Genomic DNA, 15,369 nt, shown 5'->3' on the forward strand with positions numbered 1-15,369 from the left:
GCTTTCCAGGAACACTTAACAGCAGATGATAATAATAATAATAATAATAATAATAATAATAATAATAATAATAATAATAATAATAATAATAATAATAATAATAATAATAATAATAGCATTGCTGGTCTCAAGTAAGTTTAAAGTCTTTACAAGTTTTGACCGTACTAAACATGAATATATTTGCTTTGTAAAATATTGCTTTGGAGACGTTTAACCTACACTGTAAAAACTCCAACTTAATATTGTTGTCCTAAAAAAGTATTTTAAGTTTTTAAGACTTAAAAAAATAAATTATTCCTATTTGACTTAAAAATGTAAGTAATTCCAGCAAACCATGCATTTTTTATGTTTCAACAGCATTTTGTAAGTTATCACGACTTATTTCCTTCAGTTGGGATGCACAACCTGTGCACAACAAGTAAAAAAGTTCTGCCAACTCGTATGTCCTTGTCGTAAAATGCGGGAAAGCCAACTTTCCGAGTTGAGGTTTGTTACCTGAACTCCCACGAGTCGTCTTTCGTCAGGGCTGGAGACAACACAGGCAAGTTTTAACCTTCTTTCCAATTAGACTTGAAGTGTGAGTTTTTTTCATGAATGTGAATATAATACATGATAAATAAGTGGATATGGTATGCATTTTCACTGACGATAGTATGACCCTAAACAGAATAAATAATGCTCGCCGTCGCCGTTAGCTTTAGCTTATCGCAAGCTAGCACGATGCATGCGGTGCTTGTCTCGGTATGTTCAAGCAGCAAACAGCGCAGTCGAGCGAGAACGGCACTGCAGTCCTTTCAGACCGGCAAGTTCAAATAGGCCACTCGGTATTCTACTAGACATATCTCGTTATTGCAAGATATACATATCTTCTAGCCATGTGTAACTAACTGTTAAATTAAGGAAGCTGTAGGATGGTTTTCCATGCCGTAGAATTTCAATGAAGTCTGGTGGCTAAGCTCCAAGTCACCAGACTCCATTGGAAAAAAAAAAACTGATTTTACGGCGTGTGAGACCTGTACAGCTGCCTTAATTCAACGGTTAGTTTGTGTGTTCTATTGTGTGGTTGTTGTATTTCAGTGATTGGATATTAATGAATACTAGCGTTTTCGCTGGGGCATGTTGTGCTTTTCAGCCATTCAGCCAGGCGGGCGTGCATGCGGGCACACCATAGTATATAAGAGGGGCAGACGTCGGGGGTGGGGGGGGGGAGTTACAGTCAGAGTTAGGGATGGGCATGATTAATCTACGATCGACTAATTGAATTTCGTATATTATCCTATTATATATATATTATATAAGAATTTCGTCGATTACGTACATTTTTCATCGATTAAACTAATGCAGTGTGCAATTAAACATTTTACCACACGGGGGACGAATGCTCAGTGCGCATTGTGTAGTACGGAAAAGGAGGAGTGATGAAGGTGATGGTGCAGGGTCTTCTTTGAAGAGACCAAGGCGAGGTGAGATTAACCATGTTCCTGACCATCCCGATAACCAAACTGATGACTCGTTGGAGGAGGAAAGACTGGGACTGGTTGAGGAGTCACAGAAGAGGCATAAGAATGATGCACTCATAAAGCAGCGGATGGATTTGACTTTCTCACTGAGGCGCAAGGAGATTGTGGAGCTACAGCCTATGGTCTCAGAAGTGCAAGGGAGATGGCCTGCTTTGTTTTGCGAGGCAGAGGTAAGCAGCTGATGAAATGTTATCCTAATGGAGTTTGTACAAAATATGAACATTTGGTGGTTTAATTCCTCTAAAAATAATCAAAATGCTGAAATTGAAATTACTGTCCTTCCTTTATTAAACAGATCAAGGAAGAATTCTATCGGATCACCAACAAGAAGCTACTAGATGACTTTAGAGGAGCCATTAGTGAGCACACTCCAGGACTTCTCAGACTCTATCGGGCCAGGGGGGCAGCTTCTCTCCCCGAGATGGATGACATTCTTGAAAGACTGGATGAACAGGTATATTTATTAAGCGCAGTAAGCGCAGTAATAAGTTGCATGTTGTGGAAACTTACCCATCGGGTAATTACTTAATTAATTAATTATTAGAGAAGAAAGTGGCACGTGTAGCAGTCAAAAAGCTATACACATATTTATCACAAGTTATGATTAACCCTTAGACTTGCATGTGTCTACAATTTATTGGACGTGAAAGAAAACAGCTGTAAGCCAATACTTAATCCATGTGTGCTTCATTCAGTTATACAGTAAATTGTGTGATTAAATTTGAAATTGGACGAAATATATCAGATAAACTCACCATTGACGTTTTCCTGTTTGCTCTCTACTTTAGTACATGTTACTTTGATTTTGTAGTAATGTTTTTTATCCATCTCTTTGTGTTTAAGACAAATTACATAACAGCACACAGACAGACCGCAGCTTTGAAGGGCCTCCCTTTATTTCTCCGTGAGAGTCACGAGAAGCTGTTCAGGAATTGTCTGGTGAGTGGTCATTAGTAGCAACCGTCACTTGGATTATACTGTTGCTATATTTTAAAATAGATTGCTTGGATCATAATGTTTATTCTGTTATTGACTTTAACCTCTCTGCCCTTTATTTTCATCCAGTTGATCCATTCCAATGTTCTCCTTGCCCTCTTTATGTCAATGCATTAAGTGTCGTAAAAAGATGTACTTCGTTGGCTATTACTTTATTCAGTCTGGAATTTACTTACATATGAGATGGAAATGTTCTGTTTTTTAACATAAGTGTCTCAAAGTAAAATAAATGTAATCTTTTTTGTATAGTTATTTGAGAGTAAGAGCTTATTCTGAGCCATAGGAATTGAAAGACAAACCTTTTGTTTCATTTATTAATCATACATTTGTTTTTGTCTGTCATCACAAGGATACTGACCCAGAGGAGGAGAAGACAAGGGGTCTCATTGTGGGGATACTTTCTGTGATGGAGGATCAAAGTTCCGCTCCTGCAAGACTTCAAAACGTAGCTGTGGTTTTAGAAGAACAAATCGTCTTGCAAGACCTCCCTGACCTGCCAACGGCCCTTGCGTTGCTCTTTGGGCTGATATACGCCCTGAACATCCAGTTTCCCAAGGAACTGCGATACACATTTGAAACGTTTCAAAAGCTCTTCTTGGAGCTGGGGACAGATTTCTCTGCAAGAGTCAGATCCCTCAAAAACAAACTTCTTCTGTAACCCTGTGTCAGAACCTAATGTTGAGCTGCAAATACTGTTGAAAACAAACTAATGTTGGGCATGTTTTAAATTGTTAATGTTCATGCTGCCCTTTTGTATATTTACTTATTTTACTCAGTCCCCCATATATCTCTTCTCTTCCTGTCACACATACACTCGCACGCACGCCAGTCACTCACTCACTATCTATGACACATAAGGTACTGTCCACCAACACAGATCTCCTCTCCCCCCGTTTTAATACAAGCCTCCTTGTTTGGCTTGGTTAGGCAAAAATTAGAATGGGAAGCTAGGCGTCAGGTTAAAGTTGATATAGTCACTCTTAGAACAGTGTGGGAAGCTGCCCTGGGATTCAGCCGGGTATTATCTATTCAAAGGGAAGTGCTAATGTTGGACTGAATGAGAAATGTGCAGGTGAAACAGCTTGAATTTAAACTTACACACAGGAGCAAATGGGCAGGAGGGAAAAAAAGAAAGTGAAATAAATGATGTACGTGCAAAGAATATACATGGAACAAAAGCTGCCTGAACATTTGTGAGTGGTGTGTGTGAGAGGTCACCAGAGGTCAAAGCTTTTAATGTGAAACCTCCCAACCTGTGGGCCAAGACCCCACGAGTGGTCCTAAAATAACTACGATGCTACACAAAACACCGTTATTTTTCAGACTTTCTGCACTTTTTAGTCAAATAAAACAATAGAGACAGGCAAATCACTTCTATTCAAGCATTCACTACTCGCATGTAGTGAGTGACTCACCTGATGATAAATCGATTTATGTTAGGGGGTCATACACAAAACAAATTGGAAACCATTAACAAAGGCAACAGCATTTTTACAAACAATATCCTGACTGCTGTGCCTTGAATGCAAACCAGTGTATAATCACAGCAATCATTGGCACACACACACACACACACACACACACACACACACACACACACACACACACACACACACACACACACACACACACACACACACACACACACACACACACACACACACACACACACACACACACACACCTGCATACAATGTAGATGCACAACCATGGCCATTGAAGCCATTTCTTGCCACTTACTTGATATAATATGGAACCTTGTTCTGAGAAACTGCACGTTGCCAGGGGAGCTGAACAGAAGCTGCAGACACACAAAGAGAAAGACAAAGATGAAGAAAAAGGAAATATGGAGAGTAATTCAGGAGTAAACCAGTCAAAAAAAAAGAAAAGAAACACCGTCCTTATAAATAGAGCAGAATTGTACCATGCAGTACAGTGATCCATTTATTGTTTGGGGCTTGACTTGCAAATAATTGTCTAATCTAACACTTCCATAAAAACAAAGTCCATATTAAAAAATATTACACCTACTGTGCATGAAATTGAGAGGAAAACGAAAATAAATGGGTATTGAGTTCTTGGCAGAAAGAGGTGTGGCTTGGTAGGAAATATAAATATTGAGAAAAAGTGCTTGTTTGTGTTAAACTCTGTGGATACAGAAGGAATGAATACTGACAGATAAAGGACACTTGAAACATGACAAGCTGATACATCATTAAAATGAGCCAGATATAAGACTTCCGAAGCACTCAAGAGCAATACGGAAGCAGAAATGTTGCTTGATTTATCACCCTCCCACTTTCCCTCCTCCTTGACACAGCTCCACGCTGAGATAGAGAGATGAAAAGACAGTAAGAGAAAGAGATTAAGCGAGATTGGGAGATATACGAGATGGATATGGCGAGATAAGGACGCGGTACTTTATTGATCCCTGAGGGAATATTAAGCTACTAGTGTAATGAGAGCGAATGTGTGATAGAGCAGATAGAGTCATAGATCCAGGAAGATGAAAGAAGAGACCGAGCGCTGGTTTGTCTGGTGTAGTCGCTGAGCTCTCAGCAGGGCTTAATGGGTAAATTCATGTCGGTTGGAAACACAGCACGGCGGGCCGAGCTTACCACCTGCGCTGAATCACACACTGTCCATTTTGTCCCTGTGTCTGGCCAGCAAAGCAAATCAGATGGAGCAGAGAGTACACTAATGGCCATATGATGATAGAAAATGACATTACAGAGAGAGAGTCTGGCAGCTTTGTGCAATGTTAACACTCGTGCATTTATCTTTTCTCTCTCTAACTCTGCCTCTCACTGTTCCTCTCTCTCTGCTAATGACCGCTCTAAAGAGGGGTGGGAAAGGAAGGGAGACAGTGGAGAGCTGTGATTAAGCCTTGCATTATTCAAGAGCGAAGTGCCTCGTCTGCAAACTGCATGCGTGTGAGCGTGCACGTGCAGCCACGTATCCACTCGGCATGCACGACTGTAAAACCTATGGCTGAAGATTAGAAGATGGGGAGAAAATGAGTGGGATGTGCAACTGAGTGGAAACGAACCATCTCTTTCTAATTCCCCACTGACTTTGTACTTACTGGAGAGGAAATGTTGGGAGGAGGGGCCGAAGTCTCGGTGGGCTTCCTGAAGCAGCTTGAGTCTGTCCTCCACCGCCACCTGCACCATCGCCAGACAGACAGAGGAGAGAAGACAGTCAGCTGTGCTCAGAGAAATGGAGCTTTACAGTGGCTGGAGTTGGCGTCATGGTCGGAATGAATTCAATCTCAGTGCAATTAAGTTGGAAGTGCTGCAAAAGTCCAAATTCAAGGAACCTTTTTTTCCCCTTTTAGAGGTATAAATATATACTGTATAAGCTGACTTAGTATACAATCAATATATGTTGTTATTTACCAGCTTTTAACTGAAGTGAATTTTCCCAATTGTTAGTCCCCTTTGTTTCTATCCTGGAAACCCCACTGTGACGAACAGAGTGTGATTAGGTGCACACTGGCATCCTGGTTACGGCTCGTCTCCACCATGTGGAGCCGTGTAGTGAAAGCAGCACGTCAGCAGCAGCTGTGGCAGTCCTCCATCAGCGTTTACACCGAGAGCAGTCAGCCACAGTTTTTCAGTGCATTCACAAGTGTTTTGAAAGAGAATGTATAGTTATAGTTAGTAAGCGAGCCATGACGTGGCTGGTGTGGACACCTGTATCACGTCAAATTGTCCTGCTGTAGCGTGTACGTTTATAGAGAGTAAGAAAAAACAAATTCATGTTGTTTTGTTGATGCTGACGTGTTGTTGACATGACATAAATGGTCAATAAAGCTGATTCTGACACAGAAGTGCAGCCATGACAGTAGATGAAATATGGATGTTGCTTCAAAGAAGCTACGAATTCCAAAATGTGAACGCTTCACACACACCTTCAACCCGACAGCACGGAAGATCTATCAAAATCAACACAGTTTCAAGGTGGGCACCCAAGATAAGTGTCACCAATTCCGTATCTGACCAAGTAAGGTCACAATCTCCCCATCTGTTCCTGAGTTATGGTGCTGAATAATGGCCAGAAAAGTGGTTTTTCGCAGAGAATTTCGATGTTGAAGAAACTCCCTCCAGGCGTTCCTGAGATATTGGGTTCATGAGAAGGGGGCGGATGGATGGACGGACAACCCCGAAAACATAATGCCTCCAGCCACAGCTGTTTCCAGCACCGAGGCATAAAAACGAAGGTCGGAATTTTCCTGCCGGATGTCTTGAGCACAGCCAACTGAAAGCTTAAACAGAAGGTCATCCAGTGTAGATAAACTATTATAAATTATTTAATATGTTCAGGAAAAGTCTCCACGACCGATATCCTCAAAATTCATACATTGATTTTAATAATATTAGAATCACGTGAACATGTAAGCATCATAATATCGCGAAGGTGATCAAAACAAGGACCAGACATCCTGAGCTTAGATACCATGGATTCATTTTACCTTATTTACTCCATATTATCTTTATTATTACAAAACTGTATTTCCCCAAAAAGTTAAACTCCTGTGCCCCTGTGAAAACCATATATTAGCCCCTCAGGCATGCACATGTGCCCTCTGTGGCTGTGGGGTTGCTTTGCTTCATGAAGCTGCCTAGCAGGACAGTATTGGCAGGGTGTAATATTGAGACTCGCACACCTCAGGCGGCATGGCAGCCAGATCACAGCTGTCCACACAGAGATCTTGGAAATAGGCAGGGAAAAGGCCAACAGCTCAGTTTCTTCCTGGACACTAATGGCTATTATGGCAACTGTCCCGCCGAGAGGAAGATGGGAGCTGTCTGCATACGAAAACCAAATCATCAAACTACGCAGTCAGACCCAGCTTATTAGTGAAACTGTCGCCTTCCCGCAGACTGAAATAAATAATAAGAGCAAACAACAGAGAGAAGTGTGCAGTCCACTGAAAATTGTGCCCCCCCTCTGACTCAGTATTTGAGTTATGGTCATTCTCAGGGCAGAAAGACTATTAGTGGGTGTCCGTACAGCACATGGGCAATATCACAAGGCTACAAATTAGCCCAGCTACCCAGTTTCTCTCTGCGGCAGTGTCACACTTAGCTTTCCTTCCAGGGTTTCATTTTTTCCCCTCAACATATAGCTCCCATTCCTGCCCCGACTCATTTATCTTTAGCAACAATGCCAAATGACCGTACACAAGAAAAAAAACTTTAAACACAGTCTGTAAAAGTTTCCTTTTGAAGTCATCATCTATCTGCTGCTTTGTGGTGTCCTTCAAAGTGATGCCATCACAGCTGGGTGGTGTGACATGCATTCAGTCCTTCTACCACCGAGCACCACAGGTATCACCAACCAGGCTGAGCTTGCTCAAGGATCTCAAAGGCTCAGAGAATCAAAGATACTTTGACATCACCTTTCTCTGCCATGATCCACACATATACTGTAGATACAGAAAAAGTGAGATAACCCGTCACTGTAAGCAAACAGAGCTAATGTTTTAATTAAGCCTGATGAGGACACGGTGTAAATAAATAAGGAAGAGTGCCTGAAAAAATAGACGCTGATTTAAATTATAGACTCAACACAACGTTAACAGGGAGGATTTCACTCCCCAATTCACAGCCAACGTCACTTCTCTTCTCTTTGCCTTTTGAAGACTCGAAAGAAGACTCCTCCATGACTTCCCCTCTAGGGCTGAGAAATGCTCTACTCTGAGAAACACCGAGTCCCCCAGCGGATCACAACAAGACATTCAGGTGTGTGGAGAGCCAACAACGTGACTGGTGTTTTGGTGAGAATAGTGTCCATTGATGTGCAGTGACAAAGTGTTGCGGTGAGCACAGGGATGCATTCAAATAAAACAGGAAGAGGGACAACTCTTCGTCTCCTGTGTGTTTGGCTGAAACAAAGTGAAATCAGCATGCGCACGGCGAGAAAAACTGAGGGAGAGAGACACACAAAGGCAGACAAAAGAGATAAAAACGCAGACTGGCAGTAGGAGAATGAAGGAACCGGAAGAAAGAGGATTAAGACATACTGAACCCAGCATTAATTTAGGCAAGCTGGGGGGAAAATGCTGTAGGAAGAAACGTGGTGGGGAGCCCGAAGAGGAAGCAAGAATCGGGTATGTGTGGAAAGCAGTGTCTTCTCCAACACCTACAGATGATTCAGGGAGGATTTAAACTACCTGTAGGAGTTTCCATCTCATGTTGAGCTGGTCTTGTTGTCTGGAGGCAGTGGACGACAGCTGGATGTCCAACGGGGTCAGCTCTGCAGAAAGCTCATTGATGATTCTAACGTCCTGATGTAACGGGGTGATCTCCTCTCTGAAGGTCTGAACGGAAAGTTTGATGTTGTTACGGAGTGAACGTATTACATCATAATTATAATTATAAACTAAATACTTTAGTTGTTATGTTTGTGCTTTCATAAACAATAATTGACTTGATCTTTTTAATTGAGTTTTGTTGCTCATAATATCCATTTAAAGTCTCTCCTGAGACGGCTGAGCAGCCGAGAATAGAATCATAGTTTTATTCACAATGGAAGTCCATGCCACTGGTAGGCAATCATTAAGAAGTTACACAGTGTCCTTACTCACAACATTCATTTATTGTTTACCGTTGTGAGGAAGTCGTTGTTCTGCCTTTAAACTCAATGTGTTGGACTCTTTGTGAAAAAGACAACCTCTCATTTGATAAGAGGCATTTTCCAACAAACAAGACAGAATCATCAAACCCAGTACATCAACAAATCAAGTGTCATTTTCTTGTGAAAAGAAAAAGAGAGAGATGGAAATAGTGTGAGAAATCACAGCCATGTCTCACTTGCATTATTGCATACATGGATGTGCAGATTCGGCTTATAATTCTACCAAAATCAAATCACAACTGGCAGCACCGACTTTACTGTTAAACGAGTTGGTCTCGTTTAAGATCCTGCAAGTTAAAGGAAAGATTGGATTTATTCCAAGTTGATTTAGTGCAGCGTGCTGTGAGGATGAACAGAGGGGTGGGGTGTCTATCTCTCGACTGGATGATTACAGTGCTTTGGCAATAGTGCACAGAGCAGCAGCGCTGTCTCTCCGGCTCACCACGGTCTTGTCGATGTGGTCTTGCAGGGAGTCAATCAGCAGATCCCCCACAGGCTGCCAGGTAGCCTTGGCCTCCTCTGCCCGGGTCAGCCGCAGGTCGAGCTGGTCCATGGAGCTCTGCAGCTCCTGGAGTCGCTCCAAGGCTCGCTCCACCTGACTCTGCCAGCCACCCATGTGTCCTCTCAGACGCTCCCATCGCTCCCTCACCTCGCCTGTCTGCTTGCGGATGGCCCGGGCCAACACTTTGGCCTTCTCCTCAGGGGTGAGGTCTGGAGGAAGAGAGAGGTCAGACAGGTAAGTTGAGATGTAGTGGAAGTCCATACCAGTTTCCATACCACTACATGTTACATAAAATGCAACCGATTGCATCCAACTGGCTACAACTGGTTACATCTTTCCATTTCAATACTAAGCTGCAAGAAGAGAGTGAGAAATATCGCAGATTATCTCTTACTCATGTAGAAAGTACTTCCCCGCTTTGTTTTTATAATTTTCATAAGATATATGGGTACATATCGAGCTGTTATTTTGTAAAAATGACATCTTATAGTATTGAAAAAAGCTTTGCATATCCCCTGTATTATTTTGCATTATTTGATTATCCTTTTGCTCCATCCCCCTCGCGACCCTGAATACAGGATAAAGCGGTAGACGATGGATGATTGTCCTTTTGTTTAATTTCACCTTGGAAAAAAAAAAAGCAAGATGAGGGAGAAGGGCAAAAGATAATAATCATTAATGTCAGAGGATGCAGACAGAAAGAGAAGAGGGGTGCAAACTAAACAATAAATGTACATTTAATTATAGAGAACTTAATTACTGCGGGAGAGAATGTAAGATGACTTAAGTTGATAAGACTTTACTGGTTAAACAACAGCGCAGCCGCTCATCTCAGATCAGCTTTTTATCTATTTATACAATGAGGCGACTCTTTGATAACCGTATCAAAGATCACAGACAACAAGCCTTTCGGAATGCGCTCTGAAGTCTCGCCACTCCCCTACACAGTCCCCCGGGACGGTTTAATTATTTACACAGTGGAGTTTTAGTTTGAAGGGAAATGTGCTGACTTAACCAAGACTTCACTGCCGCATCCGACAGAGACGGAGAGGGAATGCCGAATGAGTCGGTGCATATTTCATTCTCGGGTGCTCTTTCAGATATTGGTATTACCACCAACTCAGGCTTTAGTGAACGGTGTTTCTAGAGCACTTAACCTCAAGCCTGGGCCAGATAAGCCCTTATGTTTGATTCAAAGACACTCGGACAGGCTTGCTGTGAATGTCTAAGTTCTTTTTGATACAGAATGAATGTTGATCTAGTCCTCCACGCCGGTTAAAAAGGAGTCTACGATGAGATGATATTCTGATGACCTATGGGTGAAAGACACTCAACATATTTTCTTATGCAATACTTTCACCCTCCATTTATTTAAGTGTGTGTCAAATGTATCCACTACATAGTAGAAGGGGAAAAAGGCATTTTATAAATTATATATTTCACTATAGAGACACCACTAAGTGTCCATGGTGGAGAGTATGTAGATGTTTAAAGTGCATGCTTGCCTGTTTTTAGCTGCAGGTTCTTGCGTGGTTCTCCGGGACCCTCGATGGGCTGGTCAGCGAGGAACATCCGGGCTTGATCCAAAGTACTAATCACCAAGTGTTCACGTTCCTTCAGTTCTGACCGTAGTACCTGCAGGAGAAATGCAGAGCATTTGGGTTAAAGGGGCTTTCATTCATATGAAAAGGTTACTGTTACAAAAAATGCATTTGTTTTTTTACTTTGCAGAACAGAAAAGACAGGGTCTTGGATCCAGTCAACTTAGAACACAATCATAAAAAAGAAAGTACATTTTTAAGCAATTTGTTAATTCAACAATGTATTTTTAGAAAGTAGTAATTAATGCATTCCTGTGCAGGTATGTGGATGTTTGACTCTCCTTGTCTTGTCAGTTCCACTGAACTCCAAATGAACTTGCTGTATTCTGAATGAGGTGTTGTATCCAGATTGCTGCTCCCCACGGAAACATCTACTAATGAACCAAACCTGCTTAAATCAGCCCCGACTTTCATTTTTATTACAAAAGAGTAACTTATGATTGATTCACTCGTACGCCCCGAGAAGATGTTTACGTTCAACGTCTGGACGAGATAAACAACTCTCTCAACGGCTAATTAGGCGAGTGCTGCATCACAAAACACTGTGTGTGCAGAGACTTCCCTTATTAAGAGGGAGCGCAAGAGGTAAGAGCCAGAGAGCAAGTACGTTAGGAGTGTCAGCAGGAGTGAGAGTCCTGTAAACAGAGTGGTGACTGAAGGTGAGAGTGCGAGGTCAAACCGGATATTTCCTTGGAGTCGGAGTGAAATGAGCTGAGTGATTCACAGAATGAGGTGGGCTGCTAAGAGCTATAACCCTGCAGGATTTATCGTTACAAATCTGGCTAGCAATACCACATATCCTGCACAATACAGAAAAACAGATATGAGAAGTCTAAAGGATGTGAAAAGATACTTTTCTTAACATCATCTCGCCCCAGCAGAATAAAAAAAAATAATCGAGGGAGTAATGATGGCCTGTAAGGGTATAATTTTTCCCTGTTTTAATATAAGTGTGACCGCTGGGGGACTTCATTGCCTATCGGAGTGTGTGATTGCTTTGTGAGGATGCGGTGTAGTTTAAGATGCTGTGAGGTAAAACTCATCAAACAGACGAGTGCGGCTAAAATAAGACGCCAAAAATCCGGTTTTGTAGCAGCACTGGCTGAGCGGCAGATGTCAACATGCTGGGTTCAGTGGGATAGTGTAACCAGCACCATCCGGAGTGATAAGAAGTGATGGAGGAGGGGGGGGGGGAGATAGCAGGTTTTGGAAGGTGAGAAGAAACAGTTTGCTCACAGGCACTGAGATGTACTCATTCCTTCTTCTTGTACTTTCAAAACAAATCTCATTCCAGGAAGTTTCTGTAAAAGTTGAGTTCAGACCACTGCGATGACAATTTCACACAGCGTCCTGCAGACAAATGTACACTCGTGCTGAAATGGAGCCTCCCGCTGAAAACAAATTAAATCACACCCGCTAATAAATGGTTTGCTCCTTTTCAATGATTCCCTACCAGCTCACATGGAGGAAACATTCTAGTCGGGGAGCTGAGAGACCTTCAGGGACAGAAAGTAAATGAGAGATGATTGAGGAAGAGGAAAAGAGGTGCGTATGTGGAGCCGAGATAAGAAAAGGAGGGTGAGGGTGCGAGGACAGCTCGTAGAAACCCACTTCTCGCTTTTGCATCCAGGCTTTTGTTTCGAGCTCACAGATTTGTTGGTGTTGGTGGATCGAATTGGGCTTTGAAAGGGATTGAATCGAGTGTAAAGAGGTTCTTTGTGCACAACTATTCTTTGCATAATGAGTTTAGCAGGTAGAATATTCTGATATCAATATCAAGGTTGGATAAATCAGAGACTCCCAATAACAACCAGATAAAAAAGGAACTCAAAGTGTTGCTACTTTACCTATTTTATGTGTAGTATTGTGATTTACAGATTAAATACAGCAAATTCTCAGAATGTTTGCTTTAGGCACGCGTGATGATTCAATACTCTCAAACGCTTCAAATTCAATTAACGATTCATCGATTATAAAAAATGTTGATACGTTTTCTGTCAATCAACTGATCAATTAATGGACTAACTCCTTAAGCACTACTATTGCTGTTCATTAACTTTCAGTAGAAACACACTGCGGGGGTGTGATATTATCCTTTTACTGTTCTATAGAACGGTTATTGACGCTTTGGTTGGTGTATTTGGTCTCCTGTAAATGCATTCTGAACATCATTTTGACTATTTCTACGCTGATTTGGGGAAATATCTTCATACGTCGTTGACTGAAAGCTCCAGAACAGCTCGTAAATGGAGCGTGTGGTGAGGTTACTCGGTCAACTGCCGTTTCCAAAATAAAGAATTAACTATGAACCTCCGTCTTAATCAACATCATTATAATCACATTAATAACCACATCCCACAGCCCTGGTGTGATAAACACTGTATCATTTGTACTATTACAATAAACGTTGACGTTTATGACAGTACATTATACTTCCCCTGTTAACTGGCTCCAAGGAGACACACACAAAGAAGACGCGGAAGGTTGTAAATGCGGCAACACAGTAGTGCCAAGTAATTCCCTCTGTTAGCAACAGCCTCTCTGTCTGTTAGCAACAGCCTCTCGGACACCCTTTTTCAGAGGATGAGAGCATGAAAGGTTAATATCAAACAGATGTACAGATTTAAGCTTGAGGGGGGAAAAAAACAACTTTTTTTCCCCTAGCAAATCCCAGGTGGCCTGTGAGTGATAAGACATGGATGTCTATGTCAAAAGATAAATAAAGAGCACCGGCTCATCAGAATACGGTATACGGGCCGATGTGATTTGTGAAGACCAGAGGAAGACGGGACTCCCGTCGATCCAGCAATACACGATGAGAGGCTGCGACCTTGGTTGTGTGCATGTTTGAGTCCAGGTCTGTGTTTGTGTGTGGCCGTAGTAACGCAGCAAAGCCTTATCGCCGTGTGCCCTGTACTGTGGTGGAGATAAGATACGATCACAACGCAGCTACTTTCAGAACTCTGCCAAACATCCCCCTTTCCCGCTCTCTAAACCCTGCTATCTCTGCCTCTCTGCAATATTACCGCAGCCTTCATCTTCTTCCAGGAGGAAAATAAGCATCCCGAGTGGATCCGTACAATATACCGGTAGTCAACATCAGAACACTATCTGGCTGCTGGTGCTGGAGGAGCATTCAAAATAAGGGTGCTCGCTTTCAAATAAATTACAAATAGTCAAGAAACTGATGATATCTTATTCATCTCCATTAAATAAGAATATTTTTAGATAGTTTTAGTTGAGGCAAATGTTTGAACTTGTTTTCAGGACCAAATTCGATTTGCAACAGCACAGAGTTACACAGCTCCTAAAGGAGCCTCTGAGTATCGTGTCTGAACATTTATTTGCTCCTTTGCCCTCAACATCTAGCGTGATCTTGGAAATCGCCAAAAAGCTACTGATAGGTGGTTGTTGTTTGCCATCCTGCTCTCTAACATGCTCTACTTATCTAGTGCTTCCAGCCTGAACCATATTTAAATAAGTAACATACCCACACGCCCACGTGTCAGACTGCTCTGCGACTAATAAAATAGTAAAGCACAGTTAAATAATAATGCAGACCTAGGTTAATTCGGTGACGGTTTCTAACAAAACATAGTTATTTTATTATTTTCTTTAAAATATGTATTGCATATTTTTATTTTACAATGTTGCAGTGACTGCAATGATTAACATGGATTTTAGACTTCTGAAGAGACAATTTCTGTTGTTTCTGTCAACAAAAACAGTCGTTTTTAAGATAAAATCACAGCATTTTTATTATTACTGCTCACTACCAATACTGTGTAGTCAGTTATTAATTCATGTCTGTGTGGATTTATGTTGTTTTCCATGTCTTTAACCTGCATTTATGGATGTTTTTTTACTGTATGTCCAATATGGACTTAATAAAGGCCTAAGAAATACCTGTCTCTTTAGCTGCTAAATGCTCCAATATGTGGTTTGTCTGCCGTATTGTGCTGGACAGGTAGTGTACAGTTGGTTTTGATTTAATGTGCTGTAAGAGCCGAGGGTGAACCAAGACAGTAAAGTTGCTGGGCAGTAAAACCAAACCAATCAGGTGAAAGACAGTAAAACTGCTCCACAGAGCTGAAGGGGCAATTCAGCA

At 41.8% G+C, this 15,369-nt stretch overlaps 2 protein-coding genes across 2 annotated transcripts in view; one reads left to right on the plus strand and one right to left on the minus strand.

Annotated features, from left to right (window-relative positions):
• utrn (utrophin) overlaps nt 1-15,369 on the minus strand; it is a gene marked incomplete at its 3' end in the record, with an annotated part of 122,991 nt that overhangs the window by 21,212 nt on the left and 86,410 nt on the right. Inside the window, exons 57-61 of the mRNA XM_084030000.1 lie at nt 11,166-11,295; nt 9,601-9,869; nt 8,695-8,841; nt 5,602-5,680; nt 4,257-4,317 (exon numbers count right to left, since the gene is read on the minus strand). Coding sequence (XP_083886126.1) covers nt 4,257-4,317; nt 5,602-5,680; nt 8,695-8,841; nt 9,601-9,869; nt 11,166-11,295 — 686 coding nt within the window. The remainder of the gene's footprint in view (nt 1-4,256; nt 4,318-5,601; nt 5,681-8,694; nt 8,842-9,600; nt 9,870-11,165; nt 11,296-15,369) is intronic.
• LOC311026741 (uncharacterized protein) lies at nt 1,485-3,174 on the plus strand (the record flags this gene model as incomplete). The annotated part of the gene is made up of 4 exons (XM_084030439.1): nt 1,485-1,690; nt 1,816-1,974; nt 2,364-2,459; nt 2,866-3,174. The coding sequence occupies exons 1-4, from the start codon at nt 1,589-1,591 to the stop codon at nt 3,172-3,174; spliced, it is 666 nt and encodes a 221-aa protein (XP_083886565.1). The 5' UTR covers nt 1,485-1,588.

Source organism: Eutrigla gurnardus (genome assembly GCF_963514095.1).
Source record: "Eutrigla gurnardus genome assembly, chromosome: 16".
Taxonomy (NCBI): domain Eukaryota; kingdom Metazoa; phylum Chordata; class Actinopteri; order Perciformes; family Triglidae; genus Eutrigla; species Eutrigla gurnardus.